Source organism: Prenolepis imparis, unplaced genomic scaffold (genome assembly GCF_030444845.1).
Source record: "Prenolepis imparis isolate NDT839.2.m4 unplaced genomic scaffold, iyPreImpa1.0 SCAF_4, whole genome shotgun sequence".
Classification (NCBI taxonomy): domain Eukaryota; kingdom Metazoa; phylum Arthropoda; class Insecta; order Hymenoptera; family Formicidae; genus Prenolepis; species Prenolepis imparis.
The window spans coordinates 258,650-282,612 of record NW_028141162.1 but is presented as its reverse complement, the minus strand read 5'-3'; the positions used below and the strand labels follow the sequence as shown (position 1 = coordinate 282,612).

Here is a 23,963-nt window from a genome sequence, read left to right as displayed (position 1 = left end):
GCATCTGCAACACTATTACTCTGCATGTCACCGATTATATGTGTACGGCGGAGCGAATCAAAATAGATGTGCCCGCGCATGAATTGGTTATTGTCCAACATTCGATTTAATTACGTTACTATTCTCTATGCGATTTTATTTATAGCTTTATATATTTTATATATGGTTTTATAAATCCACAAGTTTTTTAAATTCATCTCTCTTATTCTCTCTTTTATATTTAATTTCATATTTTCAAATTATACAATCTATATATTATCAATAGTATAAATATATATAATAATATTCGTTACGTATATATATCTGAAACAAAAAATAAATAAAGACATCTAAAATAAATACATATAGAAAAAACTCAAGAATTAATTTCTTCAACTGTAATAATATCTCGTTTTCTCTCATAAATTTTAAGAAATCGAGATAAATTTTTCACGAAATTGTTTCTTGGTTGCCTTTTTTGAAAGTAAATATGTGGAAACCCAAGAAAGAAATTAATTTCTTCAATTGTAATAATATATCATGTTTTCTAACATAAATTTTAAAAGATCAAGATATAAATTTTTAACGAAATTGTTTCTGGTTGCTCTTTTTGATACTGTACTCATAAGTATTGTTTCTTTTTCTTTTCATCGTGTTTATTCATGTTACTCATATTATCGCAAAAACAAGTTTTAATCTGAACTTGAACAAGTTTGTTTTACCTCATTTTATCAATCGTCAGCATTTATCATTTAATAATCGGATTCCGTCTCGTGTAAGTGCATCGATTAATGATAAGCTGGTTCAAGGAGAGGGAGAAAAAAGTAGAGAGAAGACTCTTGGCCGCGTAATTTGCAAGACTGCGGTTTGTGTGTGTGTGTGTGTTGCCCGAGAAACGAAGCCATATCAATTCCTTTAATCACATTTATTCAGAAGCCACCGACCGTTTTTTAATAAATGAGCAGCTTGCTGAGAGTCATTATTTTATGCTGTTACGAATAACGATGTTATTAAGAATGAGTATATTTATTTCTTTTATTAACAAAGGTTTACAAAATCGCAAAAAATACACTCTACATTATATAACATTGAAATATGCACATGCTATTGATTGAATATTCATGATTTAATAAAGTCTAGTAATGACATTTCCATTATTGTGAGTGTTAACCGTTTTTATAAAAGAATATTTAAAGGCAGAAAGTAGTAGAAAAATAAGATTATAATATTCTTTAAGATGCGCATTTTTATATAACTGTCAGATAATTTCTTTGTAGCATTATTGTGATTAAGTCAAATTATTACATTTTCTTCAGAAAATAAAATTTAATCTCTCGTTGCATAACATACCATCGAATGAGATGTAGCATACTAGCTGTAAAAAATAAAAATGTAAATTAAAAAAAGGGATGGATATGAATTTTGCTCTGTGTGTTAAACGCATATATTTCGCCATTGCCTTGCAATCTCGTGCATTATTCAAGCGAAATGTAATAATTCACCTACATTCACATATGCTATATTCGCGTCTGTTTGCTTATTCGCTTACGGTGAATAATTTCATAATTCCTCCCCCCCCCCTCTCCCTCTCCACTCATATCACGCGCCGTCACATCAATACGCTGGTATCGTCGTTTAAAGGTGATTTTGGAAAGTGATAGCGCTCCGCAAAATTATTATTTGAAAATGTGCGTATCTGTGCGTCATACAGATCATCACAATCACAAAGCGAAACGCTTTGATGAGATTCACGACTGCGAATTTCAACGAAATTCTGTTTATTAATTTTACTAAGCACGTATAGGTACGTGTATTTCTGCGCACTATAAAATCTCGCCAAAAATAAAATTACCTACTTTTGCAAACGCCCTACGCCCTGCATAGCGCGTTTTCCATTTCCCAAAAAATATTCTCGCGACTATCTTACGCACGACACGAGATATGAAATTATGCAAAATGGACGTTGGTTCTTTTTAATATCATGCAATTATAGAGCGTGACTTAATATTATGAAAAATGATTATGTCGGGATTATGTAATTTTCGAAATATGGATTAATTTGAAGATTGTTTTATGTCTGATACTCTTCTGGTATTTTTGTTTGAAAGTAAAAGGGCAGGAAATCGTAAAATATTAATTATTAGATATAATGGAGGCATAAATTATAAAAGTAATGAATCATGTATTTCAAAGAGCATAAAGCATAATTATTTTGATAAAATTTTTAATTTCTATCTTTACTCTTTTTCTCTCTTTGAAACTATGAAAAGATATAATTATAATAAACATAATTGAGATTTTTTTATAAATTAAAATTTTTCTTTTTCTCCGAAGTGAGAAAAATATGATTTACATATTGTGTTATTTCATACATTTTAAGCAATTGGATTTCATGCAAACGAATGGTTTTTTTTTTTTTTTTTACCAAAATGCCTTTTGGATGCGTCCTCACATGTCGTCGAATACGGATGGATGATAAAATTTTGCCGGAGTTGATATTCGATTTTAACAATTTATTCTCACAATAGTGTTTTCTCCCTGGATATTAATACCGATTTTATTTATTTATTTTTTTGACAGAATACGTTAGTACAAAGATTATAACATACACACGAAAATAACCAAATTGCAATAATAAAATAAAAATTTTAATCGAATTTGTATGCTTCTTTAAATTGAATATTTTGCGTTTTTATATTGAATGTAAAAGAAATAGCAGATAGATTATTTTCAATAACTATTTTAAATGTAACATGATACATGATACATTGACAGCGCAGCGAACAATGCTGTTTGATTAATTGTTAACCGTATTATAGGCATAATGTTTGGATTTCGATTCAGTGACTTGCAGAGAAATACGAAACATCGCGTTCAGCAATAATTCCAAGAGATTTAACTACCGACTTGTACATATTATTTTAATTAGATTAGGACTCTTGATTTCTTATGTTGAAAAAGAATCGAAACCGACAGATTTATTAGATTTAATTTTATCCTTTTAAACTTGTCCATTTCATATATGTACGCAATTATTATAAATTATATTTCCTTTCTCTGATTGTGTGTGTACACATAATTGAATGCCATCGTGCATATCGTTATATATGCACCGTAAAATTATTATCGAATCAATATCGAAGGTGATACTTAACTGACAAACTGATACTTAACTTAAAGTAATCGTCGAGCGATATTCATTTACGCTCATTACATTATTGTAAATATAGTTCGTTTGTTTTTCATTTCCGTCGAATCTCTAAACGACGCGAACACGATGCACGCGCTCAGAAACACTTCAACTTGTGATTAGCATAATGGGAACTCGTTGGTAACTCGTGTGCGATCGATCGGCTATGAGACTAATTCGCAGGCTATAGGCAAGTGCTACCGATCGATAGCTACTCTGCCACCGCGGTTTTACCGCAGTGATACACGGCCTTACACTTTGTACCATGTTACATATTCGACAAATTAGTGTAATTATGGTGGTGACAATGTGGACGTTCGATTTCGCGATATAACATTCGCACCATTACACAAGACGCGCACGATAATTACGTTGTACCATCAAAGTCAAATCGGCATGAGTATATATATATATATATATATAGCTCCACGTGAGTAAATGGAAATGTTTCATTTATCGAAATTGTACAAATTTGCATCTTTTTTTTCAGCAGAGTTTTAATTTTTCTGCGATTTTATGTACGTACAAAAAAATTTATGCAAAACATTTTCGTGTATTTTTGGTGCGTAATATATAAAAAATGTATGTAGATAATAATATATGTATATAGATATCTGAATATTGTGTCACATTCTTTTCTAGATGTCCAAATATTTCTAGCGATATCTAGCTTTTTGTCTCACGTGCGATCGTTTCATTTTTTGACATTTATTATGCCTTAGGATAGTGCGTGTGTAATAAAGTTAGTCTCTCTAAAAGTCGATTATAGTTATATTCTCCTAGCGCGAAAAAAGATGAAACAAAATTTTCTCCCAGTACGAAAGAGCCGCACGAAAAGTATTCATTTCGCGCTAAAAGGCTCCAAGAAAAATTTCGTTCGTGTTATAATTATCGATGTTTTACAATTTTTAGAAAATAAATATTACAAAATGTTAGATTCTTCTTTAGAATTTACGAGCGAATGTTGAAATTATACATATACATCACATGACACAACAATGATGATTGAAGAGCTGCGAAACAAACAGCGTCCAATCAGATATTTATTCAAACAAGTATTCGCGACATTAAATTGTTATGAAACGAAAATTCATGCAAAAATACCGCAATAATTTTCCGTCTCGCTCGCGTTGATTGATGATCGCGCACGAGTGCCACGTGCATCGCGTATGTAGTACATATGTATATGCACATTTGTGCGCTTTGTTGAGAAACGATGATAATAGTAAAAAAATCTATCCTTTGTTTATTCTTGCTTTTATTATTTTTTTTTTTTTTTTGCGATTGCAGTTGCATCTCCACCGGACAGACGAGTCACGAGGGATGATATTGGAGTGGCCTCAGCCGGTGCAGCGGCGAGCAGCGCGTCCGCTACCGGCTGCAGCGGTTCAAGCGGCGCAGCATCCACGAGGCCGCGCAATCCTTCTTCCTCTCCTGATCGAAACGGCCAACTTTCCAGTAAGTTTTCGCGGTATTACCTCCTCGAGATACGCCTCGACGCTTATCGACCAGACGTTTCCGCGAGCATATTTCTTCGAAAGGCAAAGTTTCTTTTGCCCTTTTTCTCTTTTTCTCCTCCTTTTTCGTCAGCTGCAAGTGCTCCAAAATATTCGCACGTAATAGGGTGTTTTTATTGCAGGTTGAAAAAAGTTGAGGGTAATCTTGAGAAAAATATGAAAAATATTTTTATGAAAATTGTGCAATTTTCGCATGTGCGAAATGTGTGGAAAATGAACTTTGTGTATAAAGCTTTAGTAGCTTTATTTACTTATACAATAATAATTTTATTTTATTTCATAAATTTTATTTTTATAAAATGTCATATTATATTTTAGCATTACGCGAAATGAATTTCCGCCACGCGAGTGCATATAGAGATCTCCTTTAATCTAATAAGAGGAAAGTAGTTTACTTTTATGTAAATATCAAGTGTGTTTATTTTTCATTGGTTCTATGATCTTTACCTCTTATATATATATAATAAATAATAAATAATTTTAAAAAAATATCTATTTCAATTTGTAAAATATTAAAATATCAACTAATTAAGCTAAAATGTTTTTTATGTTACCGTGGGGTGAGATGTTTTTAAATTATATTTTGTGTCACAAGCTGTATTTACGGAACAATTGTGTAAGTCAGGAGAGAGGCAGCTTAATTTATAGAGTAAAAAAATTATTTCGGGAAATGGTAAAATTTTACAAACTATACTTATAATAATTAAGATAATTAATTAAAGCGTCCATATTTACACCTCTGTTCCGGATAATAATGCGGCGGGTTCTTTATTCGCGGAGATATTTCTCCGCGATGATTTAGGGTAGGAGCGAGTCTGGCTCTCCATTGAATCGCATTAATCGGAGCGATCACGCTCGCTGTGTTTCAGAACAGGGCACTTTGACGATAGTACGCCGAAGTTCCGGCAAAAGCAAAAGCATCAGCAGTGGGAATTTCGAAAGTTCCCCGCCGCCGCACAATCCCGACACTCCGTATTTATCGAGTCAATCCGTCGACCTCGATGAGATCCTCGATAATGTCGATCTCACGACGGACTTGCTTCCTGCCGTTGACACTCCCGACGCGTGCGACAAAGCTGCTCTCAGGTATCATATCGCATTGCAGGTGTTAATAGCTTTGCAAATGTGACACTCTTTAGATTTAGGTGGAGGTTTGCCGAGAGTAGCATTCATAAAAAGAAACAACTTTTTTTTAACCGCTGAACGATTTCACATGAAATTTTATTGTTTTATTATTTTGAATCAATGAGAGATAAAAAGTGCATATTCTATTCGGGCGATAAATACATCATGCATACATCCTTGTATTATCATTCTCAGAGAGCGCGGAAATGTTTCATTTCCATTGCGTATAATAATTAAATATATATTTACATAAATCATTTATCAGCGCTTATTATAAGAATCAAATTATAATTTATATACATATATTGAGTGTGTTCACACAATTAAACTATATTTTTTGTACATCCTCGTAACACTTTTTTTATCCATTCTCGCGCTAAACGTTTTATTCAATGTGAGATTAAAGAATCTCGCGTTGGGAAAAAAAAACATCTACCCCTTCGAGCATCGAAGAGTTAAATACAATTACGTTAGCAATCTCGACTTGTCGCGCAATTATCGGAAAGCGATTGAACGCGAACGTCTAGTTTAGAGGGCACGTTATTGGCGCGCAAGGGAACAAACTCCCGAGGATACCTCTCTTTTTGCAGATTGAGGTGCTTATTGAGGCAGCTACAACAGGGGGAGATATCCGCCGAACTGCTTCAACGAAACTTGCATTATGCAGCTCGCGTACTCGAGGCTGTTTTCATCGACGAGACCAAGTAAGTTTCTTTACACGAGCGAGAGATAATTTCGTCTCTAACGTACAATGGAAAAAAGACAATGGTTTATACTTATATACCTGTCTATGATTATTTCAAGTACTACTGTTTTCTTCTGCCGAAATTTACAGACATTGTCAACACGCTATATCGCCACCACGTCCCGCACCTCGCGATTAATTGACAATTCTCTTTTTATAGGCACTGTTGATATCGCATATCTAATTGTCGAGAATACACGACAAGATTGAAATTGATTCAAAGTTAATATGTATATAATTTATCGATGTGATAGCACTTGTTTGTATTTCGATCGTACGTAGCCGACCGTGTTGCATTTTACTTTTATATAACGATCGTTAATATCGATTCGATTGTTGAACGATGAGATATAACTTTGCCGGCAGGATCGACTACACGATCGATCATTGATAAATTATTTATCGGTCGACACAGGAATCGCACAGGGTGCGACTATTTGCACGACTTTTTCGCAGTTTCCCGTTTCATTTGCTAAGCACAACGCAAATTTCAGTGCGGCCTCTCGCGTAATAAGATGAGCCTTTGATTCTCGCGATGCGTCGTGCCGGATGAAACTCACAACCCCTGGTCACTCGGCGATCAAAGAGACAGCCAGTCTTGTATAAGGGACAAAGGCTATTCCTGAATGCGCGCAAACGAGATCAATCGTCCGGACGATAAAGCTTCAAGCGCGCCGATGCTTGGACGAGTCGAACGTTACATGGCAACAACGTTGTGACAAAACTTGTCTAGAGCTTTCTCTAACCGAGATCATTTCTGTAGGTTTGCCGAAGAGGAGTCGACGTCGACGCCTCTTTAGCTCAGTGGTAGAGCACTGGTCTCGTAAACCAGGGGTCGTGAGTTCAATCCTCACAGGAGGCAAGTGAATTTTTGTTGTTGAGGCTCCTAGTTCTCCCTCAATTGCGGTCATATCGATGCTACGATATTGAAAGCGCGAGAAACTGTATAAATTTTTGTTTTCTTACGACAAATGTAGGATGTAGATTTTCTTATCTCTTTCTATTTCAACATTCATGCGCGTTTGTACTGATATAAATTAGTCTTATCTTTTCGATTATTAATAGATGACTTTGAATTCTAATCAACTTGCACTTTTACTGAAAATATTGGACATCGTAGATTTAATTACTCGAGCTTTTACTAAAAAAGGAATAAAAAGGAAAGTTTTATGTATATTTCATCATCGTATATATTATAATGAAAGCGAGGTTTTTTTGCAAGAAAAGATTTGTATGATTTCTCGCTTTTGATATTGTAATTTGTGATATAATTGCAGAAAGGAAAGTGAGGAGCTTTAACAATATTACGCAGTTTCTTTAACGCTTATAGAAATATGTACATCAAATTCGCATCTTTTTTTATATTATTTATACACTTTGCGTCGTAGCAAAATATCTTGCCTCGAGTGTGTGAAAATTGCACACGGCCGGTCATTTGCAATTGATATGATCTCCATGACATGGAGATTATGACAACTTCGATTATATCGCTTGAATCTAAACGCTTGATTTTTTCTTCTCGTTCACGCACCTACGACCAATGTGCGTTGCAACAAAAGTACGATACATCAATCTCGCAATCCTTAATTTCAGCAATATCATGAGGACACTATGTTGGCACGAAGCGCGACGCATCGAGAGTTTATTCCATTTCGTTCTGAATCAGATCGGTGTAATTTGGTCTATTGATGTGGATATTCGTCGATAAAATGAACAGCGCGATGCCGCGGTCGTCGATATCGAAAAGAGAGAAAAAGAAAAGAAAAGAAAGAGAGAAACTTTAATCTTGTATTATCCTGATCTTTTTTACACATGAACTAACAAGCACTACCGCAGGGTGAGTTCAGGCGGGAATGAGTGCGCTCAATCATCACGTAGGGGGGAGGGCCTGACGTCTTCATCCCTAGGGGGCGGCTTGGAACCGGACGGACCACAGGGCCACGCGGTGGTAACCCAGAAACGGAAGCTTCGCACCCCCGTATGGGCAAGGTTGCGAAACATTCACATTTCCAACCCCCTTACGACTCCCGCACCGTTTCGTCCCACGAGATATCGTCTTCCTTCGTCTTTATCTTTTGTCTCAGGCTCCTTCTCCTTTTCTTCTCTTCTTTATCCCCCCCGCACCTCTTTTTCCACCCCTGTCCAACCGATTTTCCCGCCGTCCGTATCCGTGCCGTCGACGCTCTTTGTCGTCCTCTTTGTCGAACGATAGGTTCGCGTTCGCGCGTCTCGCGAGAGGCGAGATATTTTTTTCTAAGAGGATAATAGTTGGTAATCACGGCGATGAGCGACAAACTTAAATTTCGTTCTTCGTAATAATATATTTCTGCTCAAATTTGCGGACACAAGTTTTACAGATATTTCATTACTTTACAATAAAATCTTCCATTTATTTTCCAATATTTTATTTTATGTGACATTTAATATTTTATATAATATTTCATTTGCTCTTGATCGTCTCTGTTTCTCGATATTCGTCCAACCGCTAAATGTCAATCTGCCAATACTCATCACAGGCTCGAATTTTGTGCATAACGCGAATAACGTGATTGACAATTGATGAGCGTCGCGGAAACGCGACGACGATATTTGCTAGGTATAACGATTTTTGCATTTTACTTTTAGATTGGATAAAAAGTTGTTTATTGTAGAATTGACGCTCCAGGCTTTCCTATATTAAACGGATTGTTTAACTACATACAAAAAATATTACTTTTATATTCTCTACTAAATACTATCCGAGTTGTCGCTCTTCTCCGTAGAATGCCAACTAATAAGTGGAACGAGTCAACGTTTCTCGTAGCAAATACAGCTCCTTCGTACGTACTACTATCTAGTCTAGTTTATGTGCACAGAAATTAAAACGCATTACGTAGCAATGCGTTCTTCCGTTAATAAGAGCATCTTTCAATAGTTGAACAACTCAGATATAGTCTGATATTTGAAATACAAGACAATTAGCATGTTTCTACAAATTGTTGCATCGAGTAGTAATATAGACGATTCGTTTAGAAAATACTACACTCGTCAAAAAAATTATCGCAACACGTAATTAATATTAAAATTTAGCATAAATTCAAATAAGCGTATCTCCGCGAAAAATTGTCGTATTTCAAAAATTTTTTTTTTGTTTTAAAGGGTAAAGTCTCTACTTTAAGGAACTTTCGTTCGATTTTGATTTTATTCTCTCCCCCTTTCTCCATCCCTTTAAAAGGAGGGACGTGTTTTTTTTTCAAAAAATTGCATAGTTTGACGAACTCTACGGAGTGTACTAAATTTTTTTCGCAAATATCATCATAACTATCGTAAAATGTGGACTTTTCTCTACAAATTTTTAAAAAAATTTAATACCGTACGATTTTTTTTCGCGAAGTTACAGCATATCAAAGTTACCTATGCATTTTTGCCTATGTATTCAATTACCGCCAACATTAGCATTACCCGATGGGCACTACGGGGAGGTTGCTGGTCGGATTTTGCCCATCGTGTGTGTGTGTGTGTGTGTGTGTGTTGGGGCAGGGATATATGTGTTCGTTTTTAAAATTGTATATTTCTGCCTCGTCTTCGGATGACCTCTTGCAGGCGCTCACGCATATTAATGCAGGCTCTAATTGTGACTTGCAGAATTTCGAACCATATTCGATGTAGGGCTGCTTCCAATTGCTGGAAATTGGTTGGTAGTCTTTCAAAATCATGCCATCTTCCCATAAAAGGTCATCCGAAGACGAGGCAGAAATACACAATTTTAAATACGAACATATATCCCTGTCCCAACACACACACACACACACACACACACACACACACACACACACACACACACACACACACACACACACACACGATGGGCAAAATCCGACCAGCAACTTCCCCGTAGTGCCCATCGGATAATGCTAATGTTGGCGGTAATTGAATACATAGGCAAAAATGCATAGGTAACTTTGATATGCTGTAACTTCGCGAAAAAAAATCGTACGGTATTCAATTTTTTTTTAAATTTGTAGAGAAAAGTCCATATTTTACGATAGTTATGATGATATTTGCGAAAAAAATTTAGTACACTCCGTAGAGTTCGTCAAACTATGCAATTTTTTGAAAAAAAAACACGTCCTTTTAAAGGGATGGAGAAAGGGGGAGAGAATAAAATCAAAATCGAACGAAAGTTCCTTAAAGTAAAGACTTTACCCTTTAAAACAAAAAAAAAAAATTTTTGAAATACGACAATTTTTCGCGGAGATACGCTTATTTGAATTTATGCTAAATTTTGATATTAATTACGTGTTGCGATAAATTTTTTGACGAGTATATATATCAAAGACATATCGTTACTCGTTTAGGATACGGCACACGTTAGTCCAGTATAGTTGACGCGAAATTATAAACTTTCGTGTTTCTCTTACATGCGTGTGCGAATGATTACACAGAGATAACAATGACTGAATTTAGATGTTTCGCATTTTTCCTAAATGTTAAAATGCCTTCGTTTCGCGACACGCGAATTTGTATAGATAATCGGACGATGCGCGCAAAACAGAAAACATTTTACATCATGGCCATTTATATATAATCACATTTATCAATTTTTGTTATCTTTATTTCTGCATCTTGTGCGCGAACGTCGAAAAAGAGGATAAAGATCGACGAGAGAAATGATCCTCGATCACGAGGATCAAACGACACTTTCGGACACAGCATGAAAAAAAACATTACTCTTGCCTTGCCTTGTCTATCTCTCTCGCTCCCTCTCTTTAGTCTACGTCTTTTCTAGCCTCTTTCTAGGTGTAACCTACACGATTTGTCGGACGTATCTGCCTGCCGTGCAACATGCATCGTTTACACGATAATGGACCGTTTCCTACTGGTTTAGCATTGTTCTTGCCCGAGGAAGAGAGGAGTGCATGTATATATACGTTTATCGTCAGGCGTCAGATCGTGGATAATAAGCATCCCTCGTAAATCTATCGCGACGTACGAGGGAGTGACTCGAAAAATGCTGCGAGAGCGGCTGCGGAGGATGATAATGGCTATCCCGAGAACTGATCTTCGGCCAGAATAAACGAATGGCGGAGAGCGAATATTTTCAAGTCACCCCACGCAGCAGGCATGCCAGGGATGTTTGCTTGATGTAGCGAAATGCTTAGATCGATGTAAACCTTTCAATGTGCTATATGTTTTTCCTTTTCGTGTTTCACGTTATAGAGACGCCGATCGTGTGGAGTCAGCCGCCACGTGTCGTCCGGGTGTACGCCGTAGGTTCGTTTCACCCAAAAATTTTCACTTTGCGCGAGCGCAAATCGCGAACGCGGAGATGCTCTTTTCTTTTGCTCTCCGCACTTTAAGCTCGATGCCATATCGAGCTTCTTCTGCATGAAAAATCGCTCGCGCGACTCGCGTGAAATAAGCCTTGCTGTATAATATACAATGCCATTTTGCTCACGGGGTGTATCAGGATCTAGGTTTTTTAAATTGTCAATTTTTATTACAGGGCTCATTCAAACGGTTATACTTTAACACTCTCGAGACACAGAGTTAGATTACACAAATTAAGCTTGGACAAAATTTAAATGGATAATAATTGCCTTTTATTAGAAGCTTTTACATTTAAATATTAATTTTACCTTAAAATTTTTTATCAGTATAAATAAATTTATTTATAACGGTGCACACAGTTTATAAATATATTCAAAGTGCTTCTCTAATAAAAATGTGCTTTAGCGAAAAAAGTTTGTAACAAGAAAAAATTTGTAATTGGAAGAACAGATGTGGTTCTGAGACACTCTACAGTACAATGCGATTAACAGTGTAAGAGATGCGCATGTAAACGTATAATGCTTTCTTGCGAACAATTTTTAAATTTATAAATGTTTATGCCGAAGTTCTAATCACACAATATTTACCATAATTTACCATAATTTACCATAATTTGTCATCTATGTGTATGTATAAAGTATCTTGGACAATACATACTAATTATGTTTTCTTAATATTTTAACTATACCTGTTATAATTGTGTTATTAATGGCATCAATTAATCCAAATTTTTGCACTTTCTTACCGATAGCGATATCCGGATGTTTTGTGTTTTGTGTAATCTACGAAGTCAAAGTCGATGGATACGTCAGAGATGCACTTTTAAGCGAGATTGCGACACATTTCGCCGATTGTAATGTTACTCTTTATGTTATTATTCACATTAATGTTGACTTATTGTCGAAATTATATATGTATTTGCCAAAATGACCGACCTAACTATCGTTCGAGCCTAATAAATCACTGCACTGAACCAGGTTTGAGATCAAAACACACTCGAAAGACCGCAGCGATTCATTTAAATCGTTCAATTTTTATACAAACCCTCATTCCGTCACCCTCAATACGCCAAACGCACACATACACAACACATCAAACTCACGCATTTGAACGCAATATTTCTGTCCAATTCGCACTTTCTCATTGAACTGTGTGATTGGTATGACTTTGGTTGAATCAAAATTATATTGATATTTAAATTGTAGCATAAACGCTTTATAGATAAGAAATGAGTTAGGATTACGTGAAATAATTTTAAAGACTTATAAAAAAGTTGTTTTATTCAAATTTCTGTATGGTGAAAGATTTTAATATCAAAATATTTTTTGTAAAGTATATATTCTTTGGTATCTAGGATATATTCTGTGTGTATTCTCTGTCTCTCGTATACTCGTTCATAAAACGTAACAACAATCATATCTTGGACGTAATCGTGATTCACGATTGTAATCTCTGCGAGTGAATGAAAAATTATTTTGAATAATTTATTCGCGACATTCACGGTTTGCAAATTTCTGACAAATAATCGCGTTTCTAACGAATCTATAGAATCACAATTTTCACGATGATGCATTTCGTAATAGGGGGCGTATTAAATTAATAATGATGCAAAATAACGTAGCGAGCAAGTGTGGAATATAGAGTATACAACGTAGATATTAGTTGTTCAGTTCAATTCAATTTATACGACACGACGATGCAAAGCAAGCTTAAATGCAGATTTTAGCTAGAATGTTTAACTTTTTTTCGAGGACATATCGAGCGTCTCGGCTCGATCAAACGCGTGTAAGGTGTAAGGTAGGCCGGAATTATGATCGTGCCGAATATGTCAGCGCGATCTAATATCACCGATCTAACATCGCGATCCTGCGATTTCCTTCCTTAGACGGTTGGCAGACGAAGACGATGAACTATCGGAGGTGCAGCCGGACGCGGTGCCGCCGGAAGTGCGCGAGTGGTTGGCGTCAACTTTCACCAGGCAGCTCGCAACCACGAGACGGAAGGCTGACGAGAAGCCGAAATTCCGCTCGGTCGCGCACGCCATCAGGGCGGGCATATTCGTCGATCGGATCTACAGGAGGGTCACGAATACCGCCCTCATGCAATTTCCGCCGGAGGTCGTCAAAGTGCTTAAGGTAATCCTAGCCGGCGATTGTAAAGTCGGGTTGGAGCGAGTAATTTTTAAGTAATGAAACACACGAATATATGTGTATATCCACGAGATGTGGATCTCGAACAAGAGAAAGTTTAGAATGCACACAACTCTCTGGTCTCGTCCTAGTTATTTAGTCACATTTCAAAGAAATGATGATATCTTTTCATCTTAAATTAATCGCTCTTAAATTGATGAATCAATAAAAGTGGCAGTTTTTAAAGCAATGACAAGATTTGACAAAATTCTACTGATTTACCATTTTATTCTCCGTTTGCTGTACTTATAATGAAAGCACGCTTATCAGTACGTTAATACATCGATTACATTTAAGAGATCCGAAACTTCTCGATCTAGTCAGCCAATTGGTTGGAGAAAACTTTAAATTAGTCGTGTAGAGATTGGTCGAGTTACTCAGGTTTGTTTTTGAAATTTTATAATTTTAAATTGTTCGCTTTTACTGTTCAAGACTTTAGACGATTGGTCGTTCGATGTGTTTTCCTTGAACGAGGCCACCTTGGGCACACCGGTAAAATACTTGGGCTATGATCTCCTCAATCGATACGGTATGATTCACAAGTTTAAAGTACCTCCCACAGTTTTGGAGTGCTTCCTCGGAAAAGTCGAAGAGGGATATTGCAGACACCGAAACCCATACCATAACAATCTTCACGCTGCCGACGTTGCGCAAACCATGCATTACATCTTGTGTCAAACGGGTTTGATGGTGAATATCTCTAAAGAAATACTTTAGACATACGTCTAATTTATTTTTTTTTGTATTATTTTCAAATTATATATCCTCTATGTGTAAAAAGAGATAATAAATATGTTTGCTTAATTTTTCTTCATTATATTTGGGGGATTGAGAAATTATTATAAAATTAAGAATTTTTGGAAAAATGAAAATTTCTGAAGTTTTAAATTATCCTTTAATTTAATTGCACGTGTAATGTATTAGAATATATGCAATCTATATATATAATTAGCATAAATATATACATATAAACTTTCCGGAAAGAATATTGATAAGCTTTCGTTTTGCGATATGTTTTTGTCTTTAAAAGAGCAAAAATCGTGAGATGTAAATAATAGAAAAAAAACGAGATCTCTCTATCAAGCTATCGTTGATTAGTTAGTTTAGCAAAAGAAGGTATCCTTTCTGCTCAATTTCATCCTCCGCCGTTCCGTTCCCTCGACGATTCTTTCAACGTGAGATTATCTCCAGTTGATTATATACTTGTTGCAGAACTGGCTGACCGATCTCGAGATTTTCGCCACTCTCGTGGCGGCACTTATTCACGATTACGAGCACACTGGGACCACAAACAATTTTCACGTAATGTCTGGGAGCGATACAGCTCTTCTGTATAACGATCGAGCGGTGCTGGAAAACCATCACATCTCGGCCAGCTTTCGGTATGCGCAAACTTGATTTTACGATTGACGTTGTTCTCCCTCCCATTGACAATTTACATCCAAAAAGTGTAGATAAATCTTATCTTTCAAGAATTACTATAGACATAAATATTAATTAAAATTAAAAATTTCATAATATCTGTTGGACATGCGCGCATAAGAAAGAGTTGGGCAATCTTTTAAAATATTTTTCTCAAGTTTTTTTCAATTTAAATAAATTTCTTTTCTTCCTAGAAAAATAGATAGATAGATAGAGAGAGAGAGAAAGGGAAAGAAAGGAAAGAAAATGCAGTTAAATTAAGATTTACATTATGTACACTGTAGATGTGTTAAAGGAAATAAATATGTTCGATAATGACAATGTTTTATTACAATATTTCAGGATACTCAAAGAAGATGATTGCAACATATTGCAGAACTTGTCGAGAGAGGAATTTCGGGAATTTCGCTCGCTCGTGATCGACATGGTTCTTGCCACCGACATGAGTTTTCACTTTCAACAGTTAAAGAACATGAAGAATCTATTAAGTTTGGCGGAGCCAAGCGTAGATAAGAGCAAAGCCGTTAGTTTGGTCCTCCATTGCTGCGACATTTCGCATCCTGCCAAAAGATGGGATCTTCATCATAGGTGAAATTTTTTATTTGCATAGAATGTCAGCAGTTTTTCCCTCGTTTTATTTTTATGTGAAACTCGATCTTTTAAAAATTATCGCAGACACATAAAATTGCTTCTATACGAAATTTTAAAGCGCAATAAAAAATGCAAATGCGTGTAAAAACCTGTAATAAAATATTAATTTACGTATTAATTATTAATAAACAGGAGAAAAAAAAACAGCAATCTTTACTTATTCATATTCATATTCACGAGTAAATGACATTGGTAATTTTGAATGCACACACAGGTGGACGATGCAACTTCTGGAGGAATTTTTCAGACAAGGTGACAAGGAGAGAGAGCTCGGATTGCCATTTTCACCTCTGTGCGATCGTAACAACACATTGGTAGCCGAATCCCAAATAGGATTCATAGAATTCATCGTCGAGCCTAGCATGCAAGTATGCAGTGACACGCTGGAAACTGTTCTCGCGCCCCTTAATGTCAAGGATACCACAGAAGAGCCTAGTAACGGTAAAATTATTTTTAAAACATATGCTTAAATTACATAACTTTAAATAATTGCACTTTGAAATTTTCTTTTTTTCTGATTTATGATTGTTGGTTCGATTATATCGGCAAAATGTCAATTTCGAAAAATTCTGATTTATTTTAAATTAATTAATTTATTTTAATTAAATTAATTATTTTAAATGAACGTTTAGGAGGGGAAAATAGAAGGTTCAGAATCGATAAACCTTGGATCACGTGTCTTGCGGACAATAAGAAGAGTTGGAAGGAGCAAGCAGTTCGAGGTATGTTAATTATCTCGTATTTTAAACGTCAATTAATCGCTTGAAAACAATGAAAACAGAGGAAATCATCTTTCTATACAATTATGAGAATTTTGTTTCTGCCTGTACACTATTCGCAGAACTTATTTAGCTCATTTGCTTCAACAAGATTGAGACGAGTCGCAATGTCAACGTTTCATTTGCAGATGCAGAAGCCAAAGCACAAAAGGAGCAAGAACAAAAAGCCAGTGGTAAAAGTGAGGATGGTGGAGGAGCGCAGGCTCCGGCCGAAGAATGAAAGATACAACGAGCAATTGTATTCTTCAAGAGTCTCTGCAACTTTAGACTACGTGGAAGAAGCTCGTGATCTCCCATTGAATGGCTATTATTAATAAGTTTATGGGCTCCTTATTACGCTTACGAATGAGAGACAAGCATCATTCGATAGTAGTACAAATAGATGTATGTGTGTCATACACATTAGATGAGCGGAGACGATTCATAATATCTTGAGAGATAGTTTGTTTAAATTGTTAGACCAAAGGCCCGAGTCACGTATATCTGTCTCTGCTACTCCTGCGTAGGATGTTTGAATTAGAAGTTATCGATTATTTTTTACGGCTCGATATGATGTAAAATCACTTGATCTCATTAGAAAGTTACTGCGCTTCTCGAGATAATCATCGTCGATGTTGTAATGATTATGAATTCTTTGTCAATATGGAAATCTTTGATTTTAGATTCTGGTGTTACGTTTGCGAATCGGTAAGTACAATATTCTTGGTCCTAGCGATTCTTGAAATTCTTCTAAGCTATTCGTAAATAGATGGATTGTATATTGTATTATACGAAAGGAGAGGAAGAATGATTCACAAATCTTGAATTGCGTTGTGATAATAATTTGATACGAATAAAGGCATACCCCTTCCCCTCTCTTGTGTTCTTGAACCGAACAACGCGGAAATTGATGTAACAGCGATTTAAAATTATACGAGCACCTTACGAAAGATGCACATTTTATGAAAAAAAGAAAAAAAGAGGGAGACAAATTTATTAATATATTTTCACAACGTTTGATGAATTTCCACGTTGGAGATTAATATACATATTTCGAGCCGTATTTGATTTCTTCCACAACACTATAAACGAGCAAATATTTAAGGTATGCTTTTCGGTTCTTGATATCGTGTTAAAAATCATGTTTACCGAGGAAAACTACAACACTGAAGCATTTGATATGAAGAGCTTTACGCACGATGAAAGAATTTGTATGCTTCTAAATGAATTATAACTATCGACGATGATTATAAGGTTTGTACTTACAATTACCGCGTAAGAATAATCTTCGAGACACTTTATTCAGCAATTTTCATTATCGTTTGCTGGCAATCACCGCACAAAGATATGAATATCGCACAATAATATTGCGTTTTTAATGCGATCTTTTTCGTTTAATTTTACTAGATAAATAAAAAGAAGAGTGCGAATAACTGAGGCCCCATATATGCTTCCGACGCGGTTCTTTACCGCGCGGCGGAAGCATCGATTTCTCTCGTTCACGCGTTTATCAATTAGTCGCGGCAAAAAAATAGTATTTCGCGAAGCATCCTTATACATACATACCGTTCGTTAGATGTGTATCCGTATACACGTACACTGGTACAGCTTTAATGTGTGTGTGTATGTAATGTATAAAAAGAAGGAGCAAGATAAGATGCGGCTATAATGTTTAGTCGACATACTTATATATATCTATATATATATATATTATATATAATATATATACATATATACATATATGAAGACAGAAAGAGAAAAGACATTATTTTATTGAATTTCTCGCGATATTACGGTCGTAGGATACTTTATGCGCAGCGACACGCACATCCGCGTTTAAGCTTGTAATTACATATCCGTGAAGGAATGCGCGTCGCGTAAATTCTCGACGCGATAATAAATAATTGTCAGACCGTGTCACTATGCATCGCGTCTTATGCCGTGTTACACGCGTAAAAGAATCGGAGACATTTGTAGTTTGTCAGTCTTATCTTTTTGTTCGTATTACTCACAGAAGATGCTGCCGTTACTGCAGACTTGCTATTTTATTATTTATAGATATATATATTTTTTTTTAAATACACATCTCTCGCACACTTGTCTTACATAAAGTACACTAGAGTACATTAGAGAAAAGAGTTAGTAAAAGGCTAAATCGATTTAAAAGAGAGTAAATTAATTCATATTAGATTTATAGACAAATGATAAATGAAAGTATCTGCCACTGAAATTGACTCCGATTCTGTGTACGCGGCAATAATTTGAGATAAGGCTCTATCTATATAAGTATGGGAAAGATATACGCTATAAATAAATTGCGTAAACTAAGGAAGACCGAATTATAGCAGATTTTTCGAATGAAACATTTTATCATAGAGTCACAGAGATATTATATATACTTATATCGGTATAGAGAATGTATAGGATATAATCTCACTAGTTTCGAAGAGTATAAACATATCCGTCCTGCATTTATTTAATTCCTCTCATTCGATACGCATAAATTTGCGTTGTTGTTGAATATGCAACAGTTTCTTCTTTTCTTTCTTCGGAATATTAATGCTATTGGATGTTGTTATTGGATTAATTGGATTAATGTTATTGGATGATCGTTATTGGATTAATGTTATTGGATAGTGATCGTTATTGGATTAATTGGATTAATGTTATTGGATAATGATCGTTTCTCTGCTTCTTGTCGTTATTTTCTAAATTTTATCTAATCTTATTGTCAGCCGCAACTGTAGCATGGCCTGACTAATTGAAATAAATCAAAAACTTAGCGTAAAAAGTTTGGCAAAAGCCCGACAAACTTCAAAAGATTAATTGTTATGCTCAACTAGAATTTGACGAAAATTTTATTTAAATGTATACTGTTTTACGCAACATTTAATTGAGCAAGATTCTTTTCTCTTATCGTAATTGCTTTGGTTTTCTTTCTTGCAGAGACGCAAACGTCGCGTAACATTAGCAGTAAAAATGTTGTAAAGTTAGACAAATTCTTTCGTAAAGTTGTTTGAAATGTTACCACGTGCCGGTTAGTCGCGTGCGATTAAATTTTTCTTTCTGCAACGGACGAGGGGCCAATACGCGTGATAGAATTAAAGTGCATTGAGAAGTCACGATTGTATTAAGAGAATTATCGATTAGTCACGTGAATAAAAAACATTCGGTCAAAGTCGAAGAACTTTATACTCGAACTTGCTCGTCGCTTCTCCAGCGAATCGCGATTCATTCGGCTAATGCATTTCTCGACTTTACTCGAAGAAGAGATGAATGCCTGCCTCGTATATGTGTATGTTTATTCACGTGGCATCGTCTAAAAATCTCGTTTAAATTAATACTGGCCTTTCCTTCTTATATATAAAACGCGCGAGAGAGACCATTCTCTAAAAATTTAAGAGGACAAAAGAGTAAATGAAACGGAGCGTCGATATTTAGAGCGGCGTGTGCACATTATTACGCTTGATATATACGAAGAACCTTCTTAAGTATATAAGTAAGAGAGATTATAATTATATAATAATTTGACGAGAGAGTCTCTCGAGCGACAATTCTGCGAAATCGCGTATAGAATGATAAAAGAGGGATTTTAACAATACTATACTCGACCAATACTATTAATTCTTAAGCTAATAGTACACACACACATACACACACAATGAGAATATCCTTCTTGCCCCTCTCTCTCTCTCTCTCTCTCTCTCTTAAGTCTACCTTTCTACTTCTCGCGGAACAGAGTACGTCCGTATATTGTTCGTAAATATCATTAGTCTCTCGATTATTGTAAATCTCGGCGAACGACGACGCACATGCCCGCTACGCTATGCAATTGACGCTGATCGTTTCTAATTGTAAGTGTCTTATCACGGATTCATAATGATCGTACATTTTCTCTTTAGATTTATTTTCTAGCACAATTTAATACAGAGAAGAATGTGTACAGAACCGGCAACTCCAGCACCATGTCCATTCGATGTGATGTAATGAAATGTAAACGTATAAATATATATAATGAGAGATATATTAATATATTACACAAAGACATGTCACATCTATTTATTAGCATTGCATTCTCCCTCTCTCTCTCTCTCTCCTCTTCCTCTCTGCGTAATTGTACAGAAAAATAAAAAGATACTCTGTTACTTAAACGCTACCGACTTAATTTAAAAAGTGCAAATGCGACGACGTGATGAGAAAATAATTTAATTATCAGCTCGATTATCAGTTTGTTTTGTTACTTTGTATATTTTACATTTTTCAAGCACAATCTCTTACAGCAGTTACATTTTGGATGGAAGTAAGCAGTTATTGGAAAATACATTTATTTTAATCGAATTAAAATAACGACAAAATACTAACTAGTATTACTAATTTTCTAACAATATAAGAATTAGTATCGTGATTGTGAAAAAATTCACATTTGAATATATAAAAATATCTGTTTCTTTTCTATTATTCATTTTTTTTTGTTTTACAGAAACTTAAAGCTTGAATCTTCTTCTAGTTCCATCTGTTTTACTGCAAAGCGTGACTGTTAACAGGTTCAGGAGGAGGTTGGTTTGAAACGCAGCATACGCATTATTTCTTCGCGTATGGTCTAGGATTCTTTCCAGCCATAGCTTCGTGTGGCATTATTATGATTTCACATATCTGAAACAGATAAAGCACCATTATACGTGCATGTGATTGGTATAATATTATTTAAATTAAATCGATTTCTCTCTCTCTCTTTCTCTCTCTCTCGTGCACGGGTAATAATTTTTAATTTTAAAACAATATTCTACAAATATTCGAGATTGCGATACATTTTTGACATAGAATACAAGCTATAAATATTAAAAACAGAATTGTAATAAATCGAAAGTTTCTGATATATAAATATAAATTCAGGATACGAACCAGCAAATAAGAGCCAGACACAGAAATTAAGCGTAACAAACTTGTTATTAAATACTTCTCTACTTGAACGTTTCGGTCCTTTCTTTGAACCATCTTCAGCAGGCCGACTAACCGAAAATTGCCCGTCCTGACCTCAGTGATATACTAAACAGTACTCGATTTATTATTTGCCTGCTGAAGAAAAAAAGGGACCGAAACGTTGTTGTGCCTAATTTCTGCGCCTGCTTCTTATATTATATTAACCTGCTTCCTTCCTGAATTTGTATTAGAGAGAGTAATATAAAATTAAATCATACGCGATTTGTCGAAATTAAAAAAGCACAAAGTCTTTTTCTTGCCGATTTATGTAACGAAGGATTTTTAATTAGGGATATTATAAAAACACATTTATCGAAGCCATTAAATAATATCCGCTTACCTGCACACGTTGCGGCATACTTAAACTATAAATCACTGCATCTGCGATATCGGTGTCTTGCAGCATCGGTACGTCGCTGAAAGAAGCGCGGGTCTCTTTGTCCAAGCTGGATAGGGCATCCAATAGCATATCTGTCTTCACCATACCAGGACTGATGCTCTGTATGTGTTTACGGAAATTATATATTTTTAAATATTATTTGATCATTATTATTCCAGATCAATTGTCGTTGTGAAAAAAGACCGTTACATAGGAACAAAAATCATTAACTCATTAATCAATGATAAGTCAAATGACGAGAGAGATAAATCAACTTTTTCTCTGCATTCGACTATAATATTGGCACTGACAAGATTAATAAACAGAAAGTTCGCATACCGTGACTTTTATATCAAGCTTTGCGTTTGTTATTTCGTTGCGCAAACTCGCTGACATTCCAGTGACAGCATATTTACTAGCGCAATAGACACTCACTGGCATATTGATAACTTCTGCATAGTGTCCTGCTACACTGTAGATGAAACATAAAAATTACAGTTAGCAGTGCTCAAGGTCCATACATTAAAGGCCATTGCACGTACAAAAATTTTAGTCGTAATCGTAAGGCCGTAAGCAAATCGTCCAATCATAGAGAAGAATTATCATAACGTAATAAGAATGCTTGACTGTGATTGGACGATTTGCTTACGGCCTTGCGATTACGACTAAAATTTTTGTACGTGCAATGGCCTTAAGGGCGTGTTATTGAAGTCATTTAGAGTTGAAATTTTCTAATAAACATATGTCTGAAAATGCTGTAGTACACTCTCACGTACCACAGATTTTTTTGCAGAATATTCAAAATTTTTTGATTAACAATTTCAGTTCCATAAAAGGTCTAAATTGCAAGATAGGGTATGATACAGATTATTAAATTATTAAATAAAATTGTATAAAGTTTTCTTTGCAATGAAGTCGGTGTATTTTTCTTATATTTTTTCGATGACATACTGCAAGTGTTTGAAACTATATTCATAAATGTAATTCAAATTTTATTTACATCGTATAAATAAAACCTACCTGTTAAGATTAATGATATGACCCGTAGCCTTGCGTTTTTTGACAGATTGCACCAACTGCCGCGAACATATCGCCGTCGCGAGCACATTCACGTCCAAAATTTTGCGATACGTCTCCGTTGATCCCTCTTTCAATAAAAAGTGCGCGATAAATAATATATAGCTTGTGTATATAAAATTAATTGTAAATATTCTAAATATATGTTGCACAAAGTGCGTCGCGATAAGATATCCCCCAATTTTACTCACATAAATTTTTATAAATAAAATAAGAGTTTTCGAGAAAAAAAGGGAAGAAGAAGAAGAAGAATATATACATATATGTACATACCTATAATCGGCTCGGGTGAGACCACACCAGCGTTGTTGATCAACACATCAACGCCGCCCAGTTCTTCCTCCGCCCGCTTGAATACTTGGAGAATTTCCTCTTCCTGTCGGACATCGCATTTCATCGAGTAAACTTCGCCGTTACATTCACGCTTGATACTCGCCGCCAATTCGTCTAGCTTTTCCAGCCTTCTCGCGACGGCGATCACTTTCATTCCATTCTTGGCGAGCGCTTTCGTGATTTGCGCGCCTATTCCGACGCTCGCACCAGTGACCAAAGCGACTTTTCCTGCCCAACGATCCATCGCGGTGTAAATCTTACGAAAGACTGTCAGGAGACTGATCGTGGATCGCGCTGACATCCTCTTT

The 23,963-nt window shown here is 35.5% G+C and overlaps 2 protein-coding genes and 1 non-coding gene across 12 annotated transcripts in view; 2 read left to right on the top strand and 1 right to left on the bottom strand.

Annotated features, from left to right (window-relative positions):
• Nucleotides 1-20,929, top strand: part of LOC145935702 (dual specificity calcium/calmodulin-dependent 3',5'-cyclic nucleotide phosphodiesterase 1A) — a 106,454-nt gene extending 85,525 nt beyond the window's left edge. For 7 of the 10 annotated variants that reach the window (XM_083037242.1, XM_083037241.1, XM_083037243.1 and 4 more), the window contains 12 exons: nt 4,460-4,627; nt 5,556-5,772; nt 6,402-6,515; nt 8,393-8,545; nt 11,756-11,809; nt 13,752-14,001; nt 14,488-14,745; nt 15,268-15,437; nt 15,820-16,065; nt 16,343-16,569; nt 16,761-16,850; nt 17,036-20,929. In XM_083037242.1, the coding sequence (XP_082893368.1) occupies nt 4,460-4,627; nt 5,556-5,772; nt 6,402-6,515; nt 8,393-8,545; nt 11,756-11,809; nt 13,752-14,001; nt 14,488-14,745; nt 15,268-15,437; nt 15,820-16,065; nt 16,343-16,569; nt 16,761-16,850; nt 17,036-17,127 (2,039 nt within the window). In that variant the 3' untranslated portion in view covers nt 17,128-20,929. The remainder of the gene's footprint in view (nt 1-4,459; nt 4,628-5,555; nt 5,773-6,401; nt 6,516-8,392; nt 8,546-11,755; nt 11,810-13,751; nt 14,002-14,487; nt 14,746-15,267; nt 15,438-15,819; nt 16,066-16,342; nt 16,570-16,760; nt 16,851-17,035) is intronic. The other 3 variants (XM_083037240.1, XM_083037245.1, XM_083037246.1) reach the window with 3 other exon arrangements.
• Trnat-cgu (transfer RNA threonine (anticodon CGU)) lies at nt 7,347-7,418 on the top strand. Its single transcript has one exon. It is a non-coding gene; the product is annotated as a tRNA-Thr (tRNA).
• LOC145935712 (farnesol dehydrogenase-like) lies at nt 20,930-23,963 on the bottom strand. Its single transcript, XM_083037261.1, has 5 exons — nt 23,596-23,963; nt 23,266-23,392; nt 22,585-22,717; nt 22,207-22,365; nt 20,930-21,539 (listed from the first exon to the last, which is right to left on the bottom strand). The coding sequence occupies exons 1-5, from the start codon at nt 23,954-23,956 to the stop codon at nt 21,468-21,470; spliced, it is 852 nt and encodes a 283-aa protein (XP_082893387.1). The 5' UTR covers nt 23,957-23,963; the 3' UTR covers nt 20,930-21,467.